Raw genomic sequence first — 19,488 nt, 5'->3', positions numbered from 1 at the left:
TCTAGTAATTTTTCATACTTTAAGCCTTTTCACATATATACAGATGTAGCTGGTCACCTGAAAATACCCATTGCCCTTGGCCACCTGCAAAGTCACACACACACACACCCACACACATCCCCAAAGCTGGGTCTATACTGGAGCCACTTCTGGGGTCCCACTTAGCTCAGCTCCCATGACTGTCCCTTTACCTCCTTATCTTAACTCTAAGAACATGTTTTTTGTTATCTTAACCTGAAGAACGTGTAACAGGAAGAGCATGTCCCTTTATCCTCTTTTACCTTAACTTGAAGAGCATGTTTGTTGTTCTTTATTTACTTATTTTAAAAATGTTTTCTAGCTTTACTAAGATACAAATGACATAGAACACTGTGGAATTTTAAAGTATACAAGGCAATAATTTGATATACTTGTATATTGCAAAATGATTACTGCCATACATAGCCCTAGTCAACACCTCTACCATGTCACACGGTTACCACTTCTTTTTGCGATGAGAACATTTAAGACCTATTCTCCTATTTTCAAATATATAATATGGCACTGTTAACTGAAATCACCAGGCTATACATTAGAGCTCTAGAACTTCTCATCTTGTAAATACCCTTTGATTGACCTCTCCCCATCCCCCACCCCAAACCCCTAGCAACCACCATTCTATTGTTTCTTTGGCTTTTTTAGCTTCCACATGTAAGTGATATCATGAGGCATTTGTCTTTCTCTGCCTAACTTATTTCACTTAGCGTAATGCCCTCAAGGTCCATCTGTTTTGTCACCACTGGCAGGATTTCCTTCTTTCTCATGGCCGAATAATATCCCATTGTATATATACACCACATCTTCTTTATCCATTCATCCAAGACGGACCGTTAGGTTGTTTCCATATCTTGCATATTGTGACTAATGCTGCAATTAACATGGGAGTAAAGATATCTTTCCAAGATCCTGATTCTGTTTCCTTTGCACACACACACCCACAAGTGGAACTGCTGGATAACACAACAGTTCTGTTTTGAATTTTTTGAGGAATCTCCATGCTGCTTTCTATTATGGCTGCACTAATTTACACTCCCACCAATCATGCACAAAGGTTCCTTTTCCTCCACATGCTCACCGATAATTCTCTTTCTGATAGTAACCACTGAACAGTGTACTGAGGTTACTGGAATTTTAGAAATGAAATGGGTATCTGCTTTGGCAAAGACGTTTCTTCGGAGGCTCTGCTGACCAGGGCTCATACTCCCAGGAGCCACAGGCTGGACCTAGGCCCCTGGCACGCAGCGAGAACAGTGCGGCCAAAGGCATGGCATCTGAATGCCCGGCATGGGCTCTGTGATATGGCCACGGGCTGAGCACCAGAAACCCCAGCCAAGTATCAAAACGTCCAGCTGTCTATGTGTGTGCTGGAGAACTGTGTCTGGTCTCTGATGGCTACAATACGGTCTCCAGAACTCTGCAGTTCAGTAACAAAAAGTGTCAAAATGGTGGAAATGCTATAGCCTAACATTGAAGGCTGTGAGACCTTTTTAAGTGGGAAATTATTATTAAGCAATTTTTTAGGAAATTATACCCAATACTCACATTTTCTATGAGATCGCAAATGATAGCATTATTGAAGTAGTCAATGTGTGTCCATTCTATGCCCTGAGAGACAAAAGAGAACAAATCAGATTCTGTATGATGAGACCATATGCCACCACCTATAAAACAGCCACCGCGCCATTCCGCATGCTTCACGTCCTCTCTATTTCCTTTATAAAAATCAGTGCTGCGACATGTCCTCTTCCGGTTCCCAAATCTTCCTTGACTTCAGCGGTCTACCACTGACATGATGTGACTGAAGTGCGTGCCCTTGACCTGCTCTGAGACCGCCTCCCATTCCACTCTCTGTCTGTGGCAATTTCCCATGCACTTCGTTGGCCCTGTGCCAAACATTTACTCAACAGGCCTTTGGGTCAATATTACTTTGTGTATATTTACAATGTTTATAAGGAAGTAAGTCAGAACTTGATCCCGGGAATCCAAGGCCCACATTTTTTCTGTTCTTAATTTGAAATCACAAGGAAAAAATTAAATTTTAGAGTCAAGCCCATGTTGCAGGGCAGTTGACTATTTCAAATGTAAAAATATCCCAGTGGTAAGACAAAATATTTCCAACATAAAGAAAGACACGAAAATTGACCCACTGCTTCTGATGCTAGTTACAAAACCAAATCATTCTGCATCTACTTACACACTGCCCTTAAGTGTAAACATTTATTTTTCTTCCAAGGGGAACTTAATTCATACGGCAAGCTAAGGATCTTCCTATATATTCTTAGATGTGTTTTAAACAATCTGTACCAACTGTTTTAAGTTACAGATCAAAGTTTGGGCAATCTCTTTATGATGAAAAGACAGGAAGAGAATGAATCTGGCTTTTAGGATGTTTACGTTAAAAAAGGAGCCAGCCCACTGTGAAATGTTTCTAAAGCACGGTGATCATTCTAAAAGGAAGATGAAGTATTTATGATTCAGCTTTTGAGTACATGGGTTATTTTATTAAGACACTGAGGATAACAATCACATTAGAAAATTCTGTACTGAAGCAAAATAAATAAATAAATAAAACAGTAGTTGTTGTCTTCAATGATTTATAGTAACACTATAGAAAATGAAGAAAAATAGATAATAATATTATTAAAATATTAAAGCAAATGAAACAAATCTAATATAGAAACAATACAATAATTCCTCCCTTTCTCTGAAATAACTTTATACTTAAAAAAACAGTATTTAAAAAATGAAAGGGTAAAAACCACATATGGTTTTATAATTAAGGACGAAACTTTATAAACATTACTTGCGATTATTTTCAAATTACATTAAGTGAGATAATCCATACAAAACACTAGTACAACACCTGGCAATTTAGTAAGGACTCAACAAATATTACATGTTTTTATTATAAAATTTTAAAAATCAATGCTTTTTAAGATTGAACAAAGTCTTCAAATACTTTCAAATTTATACAGAGTGACACTGACTTTTTGGGTGTACCGTTCTCCTACGTTTGGGCAAAAGCATGGTGTCCTGTAACCACCACAGCCAGCCTCCAAACCCCCCCATGCTGCCCCAGTGCAGTCCTACTTTCTTCACGGCTCCCGCGCCTGGGCCACGACCGATTCCTGTCTCTGCCGCCTGCTTCTTCTCGAACAATGTACAATGGAACGCTGTAGTGTGCAGACTTGTGGACCGGCTCTCTTCAGTCAGCACACTGCGTCTGGGAGTCCTTCATGTTACTGTGCTTACCAACTGCTTGCTCCTTTTTTCTTCTTGGACGGTGGACTATTTTATTCTTTTCTTTCATTTGTAATATGTTTTATTCTGGAGTAACCAAGATTAATACTCTTCGGATAAGCCCTTCATCAAGTATTTATTGGTTTAAAAAGAAAAACTTCTTTCGAGTATAGCTGAAACAGTGTCACGTTCTCAGGGGTACAGCGCAGTGATTCAACTTCTCCGAACCGTACGCTGTGCCTGCAAGGGCAGCTCCCGTCTGTCACCACGCGACACGCTTACTGTCCCACTGATGGGATTCCCTGTGCCGCACCCTCCACTCCTGCAACCAGCTCGTTCCATAACCGGAAGCCTGTAGCTCTCATTCTCCTTCACCCATTTGCCCATTCTCTAGCTCGCGTCTCTCCGGTGACCATCATCTGTTTCCTGTGTTTATGGGTCTGATTCTGCCTTTTGTGTATTCATCTTGTTTTGTGTTTTAGATTCCACATGAGTGAAATCACATGATATTAGTCTTGCTCAGTCGGCCTTATTTCACTTCGCGTAAAGCCCTGTAGGTCTAACCACGTTGTTGCAAATGGCAACTGTTCCTTTCTAACCGCTGAGCAGTGGTATGGATATACCACTGCTGCTGGCTCGTTCTACTGACGCATTTTCTTTTTTTCAACATGCTATTATTTTACATCATCGCATTACTATCTACTAAGACTCAAGCCAGTCAATGGATACTTACTGAGAACCTACTATGTGCCAGGCACTGTTCTAGGCACAAGCAGCAGAGCAGCAAAGATAATCCCAGTTAGCTTAGATGTCGTAACAAACGAACTTGTAAAAGATACAACACGATTAAACTTAGATAAATCTGATTTTAGAATCCTGTTTATATCGACTTCTGAATCCACAATTTGTATGATGAGTAAAAAAGGAACTAAAAAAAAAACGTCAGGCGACACTACCTCCCGTACGTACTCCTCCTGCTCTTCTTTCAGGGTCAGTTCGATGAAGATCTGCTGCAGCTTCTCATTACAATAATTGATAATGAACTGCTCGAAGCTGTTGTCCTACGGGGAGAAAAACGAAGGCAGCCTTACAAACCGTGCCATCAGCTCTCCCACGGCAGTGACACCCAAGCGTCTCCGTCCACAAGAAACACATACACACATCGTCTCGCAGGTTTGACGGAGGCCCGGCACACAGCTCCGGGGACACCGAGGCCCGGCACACACAGGCGTGCACGCTGCAGGCACTCGAGAAATGGTTCATGAGTCAGGTGCGTGAATGAAGTACACACAAGTTATGCAGTGTTTGCAAAGATGAAGATTTTAGCTGACAGAGAAGCACCCCACACACGGTAAAAAAATTAAAAAAATAGTTTCCCCTAAAGAATCCGAAAAGGAACAGTGAGATTTATAATCTGTCACCCAAGTTCCCAATCTGGCATTCTCGGGTGAAACTCTGCAGCTCGAGAGAGTCTTCCTGACCTGACTTCTTGCTCCCCCAGCCAGGGTCTGCTCCCTCATTCTGATTCTGAGACACCAGCACTTTCTAAAAATCACACTATGTGTATATGCGTGTGGGCCGAGGTATACGGGCACATTGATTAGTTTCTGTCCTGTCTGTCTCCCTAGACGGGCAAAGGGCTGACCACGTGCCTCTTCTGCTCACCAGTGGAAGCCCGTGCCCCGTACAGCACAGTGCACCTAGCCAAATATGACTTGTGGGTGAATAAACAGCAAAGTGCCTAAAAAACAGAGGTTCAAGGGAATCAGCACATCAAAATCATTTCCCTAGTGAGGAACTCTTCTCAGAAGGCTCCCATATTTATCACTTGTCTGGTCCTCAGCAGCTTCTCCTTCCTACTGGGGTTACTCCCACCAGCTCTGATGGAAGAGCCACACCTGAGTCCTCTCTGGGCCACCCACAGAGCTTCATGTGTCACAACACATACCGAAGGGGGAAAAAATGCATGTCTGTTGAAGGAGTACACTCCACCAGAAGCCACACCATCCGGGAAGAGGTAGATCTGGTGGTAAGACATGTTATTTTCACCTCTATCGTCTGTCTTTGCGGAGCGGAGATGGTGGCCATGGGAGCAAGGGACACACAACCCCACTGTGATAAACCTGACTTCCTCCTACCAAGGCAGCCAGTCAGTCCTGGCCCTAACAAGCCACAAACATCCCAGTGGGAAACTGAAGCTTGCGGTTTCTCCTGAATACACAGAGCAACTGGGCTTCCAGTCTCTCCGTAAATGATGGAAGCAAAAAAGTCACAGAGTTTTTTGAAAGCTGAACTTTCAAAAGCAACTTTGCTCCTATGTAGGACAAATTTTAAAATGAGACTTACAATGCAGTATCTGACTACATTCTTTCCTGGAATTCAGCTAAGGGTTTCCTATCACCAATGATGAACTCATTAATCAGGGAGAACTTTTCACTCTAAACCATGAATGACACATACACTCCGTCACTGGCTAATCTTCTAATGTTAAGTCTGGTCAAAGAGTTTTGTTTTCTGTTTTTTTGTTTTAATCATGAAGGTTTTTACTAAGAACACATTTATTTTCAATACTTTCAACAAACAGTCTGAGACAAAGGGCATTCCCCAGTACTCATTTTCATATAAAGTTTTAAAACCCATGTGCTCCAATCTTTAGAGCTTAACAATTTTGATTAGAAGCTGATGTCCATCTAGCCTAGACACCTTGTTACGATTCTGATCAGAAGGCCATTTCTCTACAAGGAAGTCTGGTGTTCCTTATGATAAAATACTCCAAAATAAACTTATAAATAAAATTAAAGTTATTTAACAGTTAAAATCCCTTCTGTTATTTAATGAGTCTATGTTCATGGAGCTATTTAAACAAAATTATGCTAAATCTTCAAAAGGTAACTAATGACGAGAGGCCAGAGAACAGTGTCCTTGGACACGTAACACGGCTATGAGCAGCTGGAGGTGCGCTTTGCAACAGGACTGTGAAATGCACACAAGCGGGTTAGAAATCAGAGGCAAAGCTTCACGACGACAACACAGCTTCAGGGGTGAGTCAGACCCAAACGAGATTTCCCCTCCACATGTAAAAGTTCCTGCATGAACTCTCTATTCCGTATCTGCACACCGTTAATCAATGGCCGTTTATGCAGAATCCACACAGCTGGAGAAGCCGTTAACACAGGCGCATGCAGGAGACTGTCACCGCAACACTCATACTTACTGCATTCTGGCGCAAAAAGGGAAATTACACAAAATGCAGTCAGTTCTTAATTTGCAGTAACCCTCTAAAAGTAGATGCTTATTGATGGTTATTCACTGGTGCAAACGACAGATTTTACCATCAGGCTACGTTTCTGATTGGCATAAAACTTGAAATCAAGACACATGTCCAATCTTAAAAAAACCAAACAGGCTGCCGGTACCTACACGCAGTTTCTGAACCGTCGTTCCGCTAGGTGGGAGCTATGCAGGATGAAAACCGTTTGATTCAAATCATACCTCATGTGAACTCGCGTGACGTCCCAAGGCTTCCGTACCTAATGCTTCTAATTCTAAATTCTTAGGAAACGTAAATGACACACCCCCCCGCAAGGGTCAGAGGTAACTGGTAGGTCACAAAAGGAGCGAAGAGATCCTGCGAACTCCAAAAGCACCTCCTCGTTCTCACCACGGCAACCCACCCGGTGCTGTCCCTGCAAGGTCTGCCTTCAAACATAAACCATGTGGTAAGGAGAGAACGTTCCAGAGACGGCCTAAGAAAAAAACTTGTCTCTCCTACCTCACCTGGCTGTCTAAAGAACAACAACAAGATACAGAAAAGCACAATCATCAAGGCAGAAACCGGCTGACTTCTCCTCAGAAACATCTTCGCATCAACTGCAAACACACCTTGCAGCCCACGAAGCATGTCAGGAATCACCAGAGCAAGCACCGCTGCCACCCATGAAGGCAGCCCCGCTTCTCAGGGTCTATGCTTACGCTGTTGACATCACCCTCATGTTTCGGGAAGTGGGACTTCACACATCCTTAAAGATAACATACAAACGTTCGTAATCTGCAAACAGTGAAGGAACAGCCCGGCACCAGTTTGTGCAGCTGCAGCTTGCACAGGGCCAGAAGATGCCTTCAGGTACACGGGCACGAAGTACCACCGGCTTTTCCGCCAGGGTCCCTCCCCGCTTAGAAAATAGCTAAATTGGGTCTAGGAACCATCCTGTGAATCTAAAGGCCCCAAAGCAATGTGCTATTTGGATACTTCTGTGTCCAGAACTGTGGGTGGCAGCGATCGCTGAGCCGGGCGCTGCCCGCACAGGTCAGTCTCGCGAACGGGGTTCTCTCAGGAGGAAGCACACAGGAGCTTGGCTGACTCATCTCCCCACTCTCTCCCCAGTGTTCTAGCCACGCCCCAGGCATGGGATGTGTCTCCACCGTTTGACTCCTATTTAGCCCTAAAGGCTGAGGCTATGATAAAACTAAAACTTTGGGGAACATCTTTGAACAAGCATATCCAGAATTTTCCCTCATACAACCTCCCTGTGTGAAATCCAGAACCGTCGCCACCCTCACAGGGCTGCTCTAGGGAAAACAGGTGCGCAGCAAGGTGTCTAGGTTCCATGCTGTTCTATGTTACATTCGCCGGCTGTAGAGAGAACTGGGCTGGAGAGAACTTGCCAGATTTAGAAGTAAAATAATAGACCGAAACTTTAAAATCTAGGGCTTCTTTCAAGAATTCCTGAGTTTGAGTCCACCTTCTCCACATCAAACAAACAGAAAATCATAGTCCCAGTGAAGGTCACAACTAGTTTATATTCTCTTGAACTTTCCGCTTGAAAGGATTTTGAAAGATGGGTCAGAAATACTTGGCCAGTTACTAACAGATCAGTATTTTCTCGGCAACAGAGCAGGCTAGTGATACCTTATGCTCTCTAAGACAGGTGGATACTTAAGTCTTGCACTCTTTAAATACATGACAGTTTTCTTCCCAGTACACATTCATATATGATAAATTTTAAGAAAAACAGCATTATTGTGCTCTTAATATAAAATAAGCTCTGATTTAAAAAGTTAAAAAGCAAGGGTAGCAATATACACATACATATTATGAACCATATTATTCCCTATCATTTCCATTCTAAAACGTACTTTAAAAAATTCTCTTTCCTCGTTAAGTTCTCTGGCACACAAAGAACAAAATTAAAGGAAAAAAGCTGGAACAGAAGGTATTGCCGATAACCAGAATCACTTTTCTTTTAAAAACAATTTAGAAAACAAATCTCATAATCATGAGACAGACTTACAGGGCTACACTGACTCTCATTTGTCTATCAGGTGCTTTTATCTGGAACAATCATCGCACCCAGCCTCTCCTATTCTTACTGCAGATGGGTCACTTTCAGTGAGGTTCGTGCGGGCAAGATGAATACGGGCTGCCTGACTCAGGGTAACCAGCGCTTTGCCTCCTCAAAGCCAGCTCGACTGTGTGAAAGTGAAAGATCCAGCCTGCTCTTCTGCTTTGGTCCACAGCACACTAATAATTTCTTAGATTTTCCCAGCAAACTACCTGCCATGTTTAGTATTTCCCAGATAAGCACTTCGAAAAAAGCTGAATCAATTTCGATGGCTCAACTTTGTTTTGAATTTCACTGAATTCTTTCATTTGTTGTTTCACAGTGAGGCTATAAATGTTTCTCAGAGATCAGTTATAAGAACATTCAAACTTAATTATGTGGAATTGGAGTGTCTGTATTACAGTACTTTCTTCCCTTGTAAAACTGGACTTCCGTTCAATGAGGATTTTAGCTAGATTTTTCTTCTCTATGCATTTTTAACTCCCTTCCTCTTATTTTTGGTATCCGTGTGTTCCACTAATCTGTTTCCCAAACTGACAGCAGATCACATGCGGCCAGCAAGGCAGGGTTATTCACGTAGCTGGCCCTGAAATGCTTTGCAGTCAAATCCATGGGTCATCATTCCATGGTCTAATGCATCAGTTTCTCTCTTCCATTTAGAGACAGACCAAAATGAATGAAAGGTTTCCACCAGCTCAGCTGAAAAACGTTTTCATGGGAACTATCAATGGGGTCATGAGCCAGAATGAGAAACATTAAAACAATTTTTTTCTGAACCTTCATGGTCCAATTTTTAAAGTGATGCCTGGGGTCTTCTAAAAGGCAGAACCCTTAATTCCTGCAGTCAAGTTTCATGGAAAAACAAATGTAGAATTCTCTCTATTCCATCAGTTTCTTTTCACTTGGGAAGACAATATCACAGAAATTTTCATTTGTGTACTGATGAGGATTTGAAATACTTCTTTTCAGACCTTGGTTTCTAACCTTGGTTAGAAGTCAGACCTTGGGTTTCTAACATCAGCTTCTGGTACTTTTAAGTCCTTATGTTTTTTTAAATATTTTACTTATTTATTTGAGAGAGAGACAGTGAGAGAAAGCATGAGAGGGGGAGGGTGAGAGGCAGAAGGAGACACCTCACAGAGCTGGGAGACTGACATGGGACTTTATCCTGGGACTCTGGGACCGTGACCTGAGTTGAAAGCAGTTACTTAACCAATTGAGCCACCCAGCGCCTCTTTTAAGTCTTTAATTACTGACTCCCTCATGTTCCGTATGACGGACTTTCTGATGTTTCCATGAGTTCTAATTTTGCTGAGAAGCCAGGAAAATGTAGGATGGCACCTGGGGTGTGCATGTGAATACAGTTTATAAAAAAAAAAAAAAAAAAAAAAAAAAGCCTCTCTAATTCTGTATCAAAAAGCAGATAAAAGTATCTAGAAGAGTGTAACCAAATCTGTATTCTGACTTCTCCCAAATAAATTGACTTATAAATCATCAAGCAGATTATTAATAATAAAGATATTTGGAAGATTAATCTGAGGTTTAGACAGAAAAATGAAGAGAACAACTAGTTACAATGAAAGACAAATCTTAATTCTCTCAAGGAACTCGGGGGAAAAATCAAAGCATTTACTGCATGGATAAGGAAAATTAATTTCTCACAATTTTAGAGGCATCATAAGATTAGCTATAGACATGACTGGTTAGATTTGGTCTTGGTTCAAATTTCTGTTTTGAGGATTTCTTTTTTAGAAAAAAATTATTTCTATTTGAGGGTAGTTCTGAGTATATTCAAGCAATTCTCCTAACTCACAAACCTCAAATTCTTCTCTACTACAAGAGCCCAGGAGCTCTCCTTAGCAGAGTCTGCTAAAGGGGCACCCATACAAGCAGACACTGTACTGAAGAGCATCTTCGAGGGCCAGGGCGGGGCAGGGGGAAGCAGCCAGCACATGGCACAGATGTCCCACATGCGGCCGTGAGCACACCACCCAATCCCAGGAGGGCTCCCCATGCTGGCCAGCTTGGAATGATGACAAGAGCATAGAAATACAGGACTCCAGAAACTTACCACATTTGGGGTTTCTCCCGATTTCCAGGTACTGGGGACCCTGTGAGTCTGGGGAGAAAAGTGCCCTATAGGAGGTCCTGAGTTTGCCCTTTGGTGGCTGTGTAACTTTGGGATAGCTACTTGACCTTCAGAGCCTCACCTCCTCACCTATAAAACAGGAATAACTGCGAAGATTTCACGACATTTTGGTGAAAATTAAATCAGATAACATACGTACCACTTACCACAATGCTTACACACAGGTAGCATTGGACTCAGTAAGGACTGTGGTCAAGCAGGGAGAAGGTACGATCACAGAAATAAATGTTGTAAGAAAAAGACATTTGCTAGAAAGCCTAGCTTAGCACAGGGAATGGCTGATTTTTTTTTTTTTCCCCTATTCTGTGAACCTAATAATTTGGAACATATGAAGGCTTTGGGCGGTCATTCAGGGCATGGACTGCTTACTTAAAGGAATTCACAAATCATTACTTATAGGGAGAATAAAGAAAGGAGGAGCTTGATCTACTTCTTATTTTACCAAACCAGACGAAAATACCACTCCAAAAGTAAGAGTAAGTGCTTTAAAAGGTCCTTCAAATGGAGGAGGGGGCAAAAATGAAAAGTCCTTAAAATGGCTTCTGAACGTCAAAGTTAGCAAGAGGATAAATAGGAAATTCTAATGTAAATATATAATGTTTCAATATTTAATCTGTAATAGGCATGAAGTCTTTTTAAAAAATTCATTATGAACTTCCACAGAAATTCTTTCAACCTTTACAACAGACTCATGTTGAAAGATCGCAGCTGGATGAGACCCAACAAATCGCCCAGTCCAGACCAGACCCTCTCTGTCTGAGTCCAGCAGGGATGGAGTGACCAGCTCTGGCCAGGCCGCGGCCAGCATCCAACTCTTCAGCTCCACGCTATCTCATGGCACCATCTTGCTTCCCTTTCTTACAAATGAACAAACGACTACAAACAAGCACAAGGTCCACATGCCTTGTTGGCAATTTCGCAGTGAGAATTCTGGATTTGCAATTACAAAAGTCAAATACTGATACCAGAAGTTCTTTCTCGGACAGCACTCTCTCCAAAATGCTGGCTCTCAGCATTCAACACACACACACACACACACACACACACACACACTGTTACACCTGCAAAAAGCTTTCTTTGTAGATTTTTTTGTAGATAATTATATTAAATGTTGTCTATAGAATATACAATTTAATTTCCAACTGTTCTGCATTAATAAAGATAATACAAAAGCTAGAAAAAAAGCTTACCTCAAAAATTTCAAAGCCATAAATGTCCAAAACACCCATGACCTTCTTTCTCACTTTGGTCTGTGCCTTAAAAAAATGTTTAAAATTGATGGGTTAATTTAGGCGTTAAACAGAACACTAAAAGCATTCTAAGGAATATTGAAAGTTAATTGCATTTCACAACTAGGAGAATAACTATAATTTAGTGTAGTTTTTTTTTTTTAATGTATGAGAATATTGGTATGAAATCTTACAGAAATTTAAATGGGTGACTTAATTTAAAGATGGTATTAGTAATGTTTTAATATAATAAAAGATCACTCAGGGTTATGCTATAGGCAGGGCCTTTCAAAATCCCAGTCCTCCAACCCCCTCACTCTCTTGAAGAACGCGTCAGCAGCTAGAGAGGTCAAGTGAGCTTTCAGCCAAGTACACACAGCTAGTCAGATGAACGACAACCAAGACCTGGGATATTCGCAGAATAACTCTGCATTAGACCACTGACGGGTGAGACTTCTTAGAACAAAATGGCAAAACAAAGTAAACAGAATCCTGACAAATTACACTCCTATGCAAGGTAAATTCTTCTTAAGGAACAACCTTTGTAAATTGTAATCAATGATCTGACTCTAAAATTAAAGTATCTTTAACTTACTGCTTACACTCTAAATACCATTCACGACAGCGATTTATGCAGTGACTGAAACTCAGTACCTTAATGCTTTCATTGATCCGATTCACCAACCAGGAAAACAACCTGCTGTAAAGGTTTTTAGCCAGAGCATCACGAGCGTAATATGCCTATTAAGAAAAAAGAAGAAGAAAGAAAGAAAAAGTCAGCAACCACAACGGTCACGATGCTCAATTTCAATAAGATAATAAATGTATTTTTCAAATATTTAAAGCTCTTTTATCTCAAATGTCTTTTCAGAGCCAGTCTTCATTATACTCTGAACAGTCAAACCATTAAGAGAATTGGGCAAATTATTTATACCCAATTATTATGCTTTTTTGCATCCCAGGAAACTAATTCAAAATATTGCAAACACTTTCTCCAGAAAGATATCCAACTCAGTATTACAGAAGAGAGGAAAATCAGAGGCAATTTAGAAGTCCAACAACAGGGGAACAGTAAAATAAATAAATGAACGCCACTGAAAGGGAGTCACACAGTCATCACAGAATGATCATTATGAAAATTAGGTAATAAAATGGAAAATGCTTATGTTTTATGAAAATAAGAAACTGCATTTTATTTTTTTTTTTAAGATTTTATTTATTTATTTGACAGATATCACAAGTAGGCAGAGAGGCAAGCAGAGAGAGAGAGGAGGAAGCAGGCTCTCCGCAGAGCAGAGAGCCCGATGCGGGACTCGATCCCAGGACCCTGGGATCATGACCTGAGCCTAAGGCAGAGGCTTTAACCCACTGAGCCACCCAGGCGCCCCAAGAAACTGTGCATTTTATATGAAGACTCTATCTTTTTAACCTGTACACACGGGAAAGGAACTCAAAGAAAAAACGTAAAAATGATTCTGACTGAGGTGATCTCTAAATGTTTTCCTTCACCAAACCTTCTGAACATCTAAGAAACAATATTCCATAACAACTAGTGTCACAGTGTGCTGTTGGACAATATGCTGGATAAAATAAAATTCAAAGGTTTTTATTTGCTTATTTATTTATTTGAAGCTGTTCAGAGGTACTTGACAAAGAGGCCAAAGACCGAGTCTCACTGAGCCGGACCTAGGGTGCACACACTGGAGAAAGGGAGGCCTGCTGGACGAACCCAAGAGCCCCTAAACGTATCGGGTGCCACGTGGGTGCCACAATCGTGGGCCAACGAGAGCTGTGTGACGCAGTGCTCCTGGGGAGGACTGCACACGACTGCCAGCAGCCTCAGGGGAGCAGAGCAGCTGTTCCTGATGCTCGGGCCCTGTGTGTGCATTTCACTGCTTAGGAGGAGAAATGTGGGCATTACTGTGAAAGTAAACCATTACACTTGTATTTTATAAAGAATTAGGTGATAGGAAGTTCTTTTTCCATGTTTCTTTCTAAAGAAGTAACAACTTTAATCACACAGTCACCACGCTGGCAATGCACAGCAAGTTTGGAGCACCTTTTTCCTTCATCTGACACTTCCATGCTATCCCAAATCTTTCTCCCTACATCTCAGGCAGCCACTCCCATGAGAGCTAGAAAATCCATCCAGAAGTTGGCAAACAGAACCCAAGTGGCCTGCATTGTCTTGGAGGGTGATGGAGGTTAATGATCCCATTGCATAAAATGCATGGAAATGCTGAAATAGAGAAAGGAACCTAGCTTTAGACAAATACCTTTTATCTAACCTCCTTCCTTCTAGGGTTTACTTTCTTAAAATAGGCCATGCAAGTGCCTAGAACAGTGCCTGGCACACAGTAAGTCTATACATGTATTTATAATTTCTGAAGTATCCTCTTCCTTTCCCACTCATGAGCCTATAGAACTCTTTCTTCATCCTTTCTGCTTTCTTCTTGTTAATTCCAGTTACCTCAAAACACCACATAATCTCCAAATATCACCTATTTGCAAACAGAATGCCATTATAATGGCATCTGGTTTTTTTAGTGGTATGCTATGCTTTAGTGGTATGCTATCCAACAAACCCCCATTTCAATATGCAATTGAACTAATAGTGACAACTTATTCTGGCACTGCTTTGTATTTTTCCAAGTGCATTCACCACCAGTATATTAATCTTCTTTGCTTCCTTCAAACAAATCATTTATTCTTGAAGTCTCAAACTCAAATGTTTCCAGGGATTGCCTGATAGCAATGAGTGGGGAGCAGTAGGATGTACGGGCGTTGAAAGATGCATTCCACCTTAAAGGTACTCATATTCAAATTTTAAAAAGCAAGCAAACAAAATGAAACAGAACCACCATAACAAAACTACCCCTTCCTCAAGTACAATATGCCTATGAGCTCTCCCTGGCCCCCAGAGCTGCCCATCTGCCTGGACTGATGTCCTAAGTCTGAGTCATGCCCCCTCATTTCCACAATAATGTCCTCCAAGGTAGGGGAAGAAATGTTTATTTTCATGTAAGGATCACTACTGAGGTAGGTAGAAATAAGGAAGACACCAAGTGCACCGATTCACCATCTCAGATTCTAAGCACAGTATGAGACCACGCGTTTCTGCAGCTGTGTGAAGCTCACTAAGAAAGATCCCCAGTGGAATGGGCTTTGGAGATGCCCGCTCTTAGTCTGCAGCCCAGACAAAGAAGATACACAGATGTACGGCCACGTGGCCAAGCCTCTAGGGGTTAAGGGCGGGGCGCTGGAGATCAAACCAAGATGAGAGAAACAATGAGAGCAAGTGTCCAAGAGCCGGAGAGAAGAATTCAGAGAAGGGAAAAGAGGGGGCCAATGAGATCTAGGAAGGCTTCCTGGATGAGGTGGAACTGGATAGACCACTCAGACAGGCAGGGAAGAATTAGCCATGGCATGTGGGTAAGGGAGAAGTAGGAGCAAAGGCACAGGGTAAAAATAAGAATGGCATTTAGAGAACTCGGAAGGGAATAAACTGAGATCAACTGTGCAGGGTCAGATCACCGAGGGCCAAGGGCCATGGAAGCCAGGGAGGGAGGATGAGGAAGAAGCTGCATGACAGCCCATCTTCAGTTTCTATCATTTCATATTATTTGCTGTATCTGAGGAAAGATCAAAATGCCTTGGGGAGAATGAGGAATGGGGCGATAAACATGATTACGGGGCCCACGAATCAAATCTATGAGGAAATGTTAATAAAACGAATTACTTCTTGCCAGAATTGAAACCTTTTAGGATGTAAGATCGGTAGAACCCTAATACATTAAAAAATTAAGAAAAAAATAACTTGAATAAGGAGCTGAAAAATCAAGGATCTTAAGCCAAATTCTTTTATGCCAAAGTTTAAGAATGTGACAAAGTTTAGCCCAGGGAAGCAAGATGACTCCAGCTCGTAAGTCGGAGGCCCCTGGGCCTGGTTTCCATACAGGATGATTAAAAGGCAAGAGTAAAACACACAGTAAAAACACCACAACATACCCGCATACAGATTCTGTATCTGTGTGGCTATTCCGAAAGGGCTCTCTTAAACACAGCAGGCATCTTCTCTCTGCAACAGCCTATACTCAACAATCCCCGCTCTGGCTATCGAAAACATCCACACTCAGTGTGACCCTCAATACAGCGGTTCTCAAAATGTGGTCCTCGTGCCGGCAGCAGCAGCAGCACTGGAACTGTGAGACATTCTTCAGTCCTACCTCGGACCTGCTGAACCCGCCGCTTCCGAGGCACAGCTGTAGGACCCTCCAGGAGGTGCCGATGGGCACCCAAGTTTGAGAACCGCCTCCACACTCAACCTTTCCAGCCACGTTGCTCTGAACCCATTTCACAAGTCTGAAGCTACAGCTGAGCATGATCGACCCTCCCCTGGATGTGGCCTCCTTTTCTCACTGTTTTCTTTTTGAAATGCACTTTTGCCCATTCTTGATACATCTAAATCCTTCCACACTGGCTCAGAAACCATCTTCTCTATGAAGTCTCCTTTCATCCCTTACGCTCCTGTTAATGATCTAAGAGGGGCCTGTGCTGAGGACGTTCAACCAATTTCTCTTGATTAAGTTAGTCGCTCGCCATCTGACTTTGCATTAGTAAGGCTGCTCTGGACAGCGGACAGCAGCAGTAACTTACGAAGAAGGGGACATAAGAGTTAAGCTAGAAAATTTACATATACACGAAGATATAATGTTTTTCATAGTCAGAACAGTTCACCTAAAATAAGAAATCAACACTGAAAGAAAGCTACAGACAGAGGCATCCTTGGGTCAGCAGCAGAGACCCGTGGAGAGCTGCCAAGACAGAGAGTAAAGCCCCCTACTCTCTTATAGATGCTTAAGGCCACTTACAAAGAGGAGGAGAACATAGGTGGACCATGGGATGAGAATAAAGTAGAGCTCTGGGGGAACAGTCCCAAACTAGTCCTTTAATTCCAGTCCAGATCAGCACTAGCCAGTGGGAACATGTCTAAGCCACAGAACAAAGGGTTCCAGAAGTTGCCTGGGTAATAACAACCACACACGCCTCCATCTGTCCATCCCTTTGTCCACCTAACTTGAACCAAAGGAGCAAAGAAATAAGCCACTCAGACTGGGGTCTTAGACTTCCCTGGCTTCAGATGGACAGTAGACAAGAAGGCAGGCAGCGAGGCCAAGTTGGCCATTCGACTACACACTGGCTTCCCCCACAGCGTTCTCCAAATTGGTGGATGGCGATTCTATTTCCCTAGTTGCTTGGGTGAAAAGTGCTGGGAGTCCTCCTTGACTCTTCTCTTTCTCTCACACCGCCTATCAAGCCAGCGGCACATCTTGTGGCCTTTACCGTCAAAGGATACCCAGACGAGACTGCTTCTCACTCCACCGCTACGTCCTGGTTAAGCCGCCATCACTTCTGGGTTAGCACACATTCCTCGGAGCTCTCCAATGCCACGAACGGAAGGTATGTGTGGTCCCTCCACCCTCCCTCAATGCTATGCTCAAGCCCTCATCTCCAGTGGGATGGTATCTGGAGGTGGAGCCTTTAGAGACAGTCAGGTTTAGATATCAGATGAGGTCATGAGGGGAGAGCTCCCATGACGCAATCAGTGTTCCTTACAAGGGGATGGGGATACCCACACGCGTTCTCCCTTCCTCCACCCCTGCCGTGTGAACATGATACAGCAAGAAGGTGGCGGTCTATCAACTAGGACGGTGGCCCTCACCGAGAATGCTGCCAAGTTGGCCCCCTGACCTCAGATTTCTGGCCTCTAGAACCATAAGGAATAAACAGACTTTTCCGTTTAAGCCACCCAGACTATGGTGTCCTATTACCGCAGCCCAAACTAAGATACCCTGCTTGTGCCCCTCCTCCCCCTACCCTCTCCTCGCCACACTGCAACCAGAAGGACCCTTGGAAACACAAGGCAGGCCATGCCACTAGCATCATTTCCCAGCTCACTCAGACCCGACTGCCCTGCCCCAGGGTCTCCTGGGGTCTCCCTTCCAGGGCTCTAGTTTCCTCCTTGTCTGCTGCGAGCCTGCTCTATAAATTTATTTACTGATGGGTCTACTGGCTATCATCTGACTCCTTCTCCTGCCAAACTTTTAAGCTCCATGAGGGCAGGGATCCTTATCGGCTTAGTTTGCCACAGTGCCCCAGTGCTCAGAACAGTGCCTTCAACCGTATGACAGCTCACATAACAGCCTGCAAAATCAAATCTTTGACTTTATTTAAATAAAATTACAGAATTTTTAAAAACTCACTTCTGGGCATTACGCTTTACCCACCTGAGCCACGTTCAGTGTAGTCGAAACCTTCTCCTGCTTGGCCTCCACCGTTCGGAAACTGAACGCTCGTTCTAGAACTGACTGATCGATGCCGGTCAGCTCACAGATTTCCTTTAACTCTGTGGGGGAGGGACACAAGAGGTGACTGTGTGCTGCTCAAAACCGTCTGCGAGGCTTACAGTGTTCTTTCTAAATCACATTCAAATCGAACAGTATAACGTGTAACTCGAAAGACTTAACACTCAGCTTTAATTACGATTCTGTTCAGTTTCACTGGAAAGTGTTTTCGAACTCATGAGAAACAAGTTTTACTTTCTAGATTAAAAATTGGGCAGAAGTTCAAAGCAAGTTTCTAAACAAGGCTGAGCTCCACTGACTCACCATTTTTGTCTTTGATTTTGCTTTCATCTAAACCATTCACTCGAGATTCGGGCTTGAACTCGATGTTCCCCAGTTTCAACACCGAGGCCACCACCTCCAAGACAGACTCGGCCTCGTGATCCATAAAACCCACAATCTGCATGGCATTCTGGGGGAGGGGGGTAGGGGCGAGAAAAACAGCTGTTTTCTTTCTGTCATTCTTTTATTACTATTATTATTATTTTTTTTTTTTTTTTTTTTTTTTTACTGAATCTGATAACAGATTCGTTTCTGAAAAAAACAACAGTGAAAAGACCAAGTGTCGGAGGCGAAGCTCTCCAAAAGGCAAACCTATTAACGGACCTGATGCAGCACCAGTGTGGGGCTCTAACCTGTTCAGTGATTTCACGCAGTGATTCAAGGACCCCCGGGGTAATCTGCACGCTGGGGCAAGGGGGTACAGGGGTGCAAAGAGGAAGACGGGGAAGAGGAGGCTGAGAGCTGGGCCTTGAATTCTAATCCATTTCATCTGCAGCAGCTCAGTGTGTGAGTGTGTGTATGTGTGTGTAAGCACACTCACATGTGTATGCATGTACGTATGTCTTTCTTTATACTGGGTTCTGAGGCGCCTGGGTGGCTCAGTGGGTTAAGCCTCTGCCTTTGGCTCAGGTCATGGTCTTAGGGTCCTGGGATCGAGCCCCGCATCGGGCTCTCTGCTCAGAGGGGAGCCTGCTTCCTCCTTTCTCTCTGCCTGCCTCTCTGCCTACTTGGGATCTCTGTCAAATAAATGGGTGGAATCTTAAAAAAAAAAAAGAAAAGAGGTGAATTGATACTGGGTTCTG

The 19,488-nt window shown here is 42.9% G+C and overlaps 1 protein-coding gene across 1 annotated transcript in view; it reads right to left on the bottom strand.

Annotated features, from left to right (window-relative positions):
* Positions 1-19,488, bottom strand: part of MYO1B (myosin IB) — a 180,203-nt gene that overhangs the window by 33,765 nt on the left and 126,950 nt on the right. The window contains 6 exon segments of the mRNA XM_047720633.1: positions 1,582-1,644; positions 4,236-4,340; positions 11,961-12,026; positions 12,654-12,740; positions 18,287-18,405; positions 18,668-18,815. Coding sequence (XP_047576589.1) covers positions 1,582-1,644; positions 4,236-4,340; positions 11,961-12,026; positions 12,654-12,740; positions 18,287-18,405; positions 18,668-18,815 — 588 coding nt within the window.

This window comes from Lutra lutra, chromosome 3 (assembly GCF_902655055.1).
Source record: "Lutra lutra chromosome 3, mLutLut1.2, whole genome shotgun sequence".
NCBI lineage: Eukaryota > Metazoa > Chordata > Mammalia > Carnivora > Mustelidae > Lutra > Lutra lutra.
The sequence above is the reverse complement of the archived record's forward strand: the minus strand, read 5'-3'. Positions and strand labels throughout refer to the sequence as shown.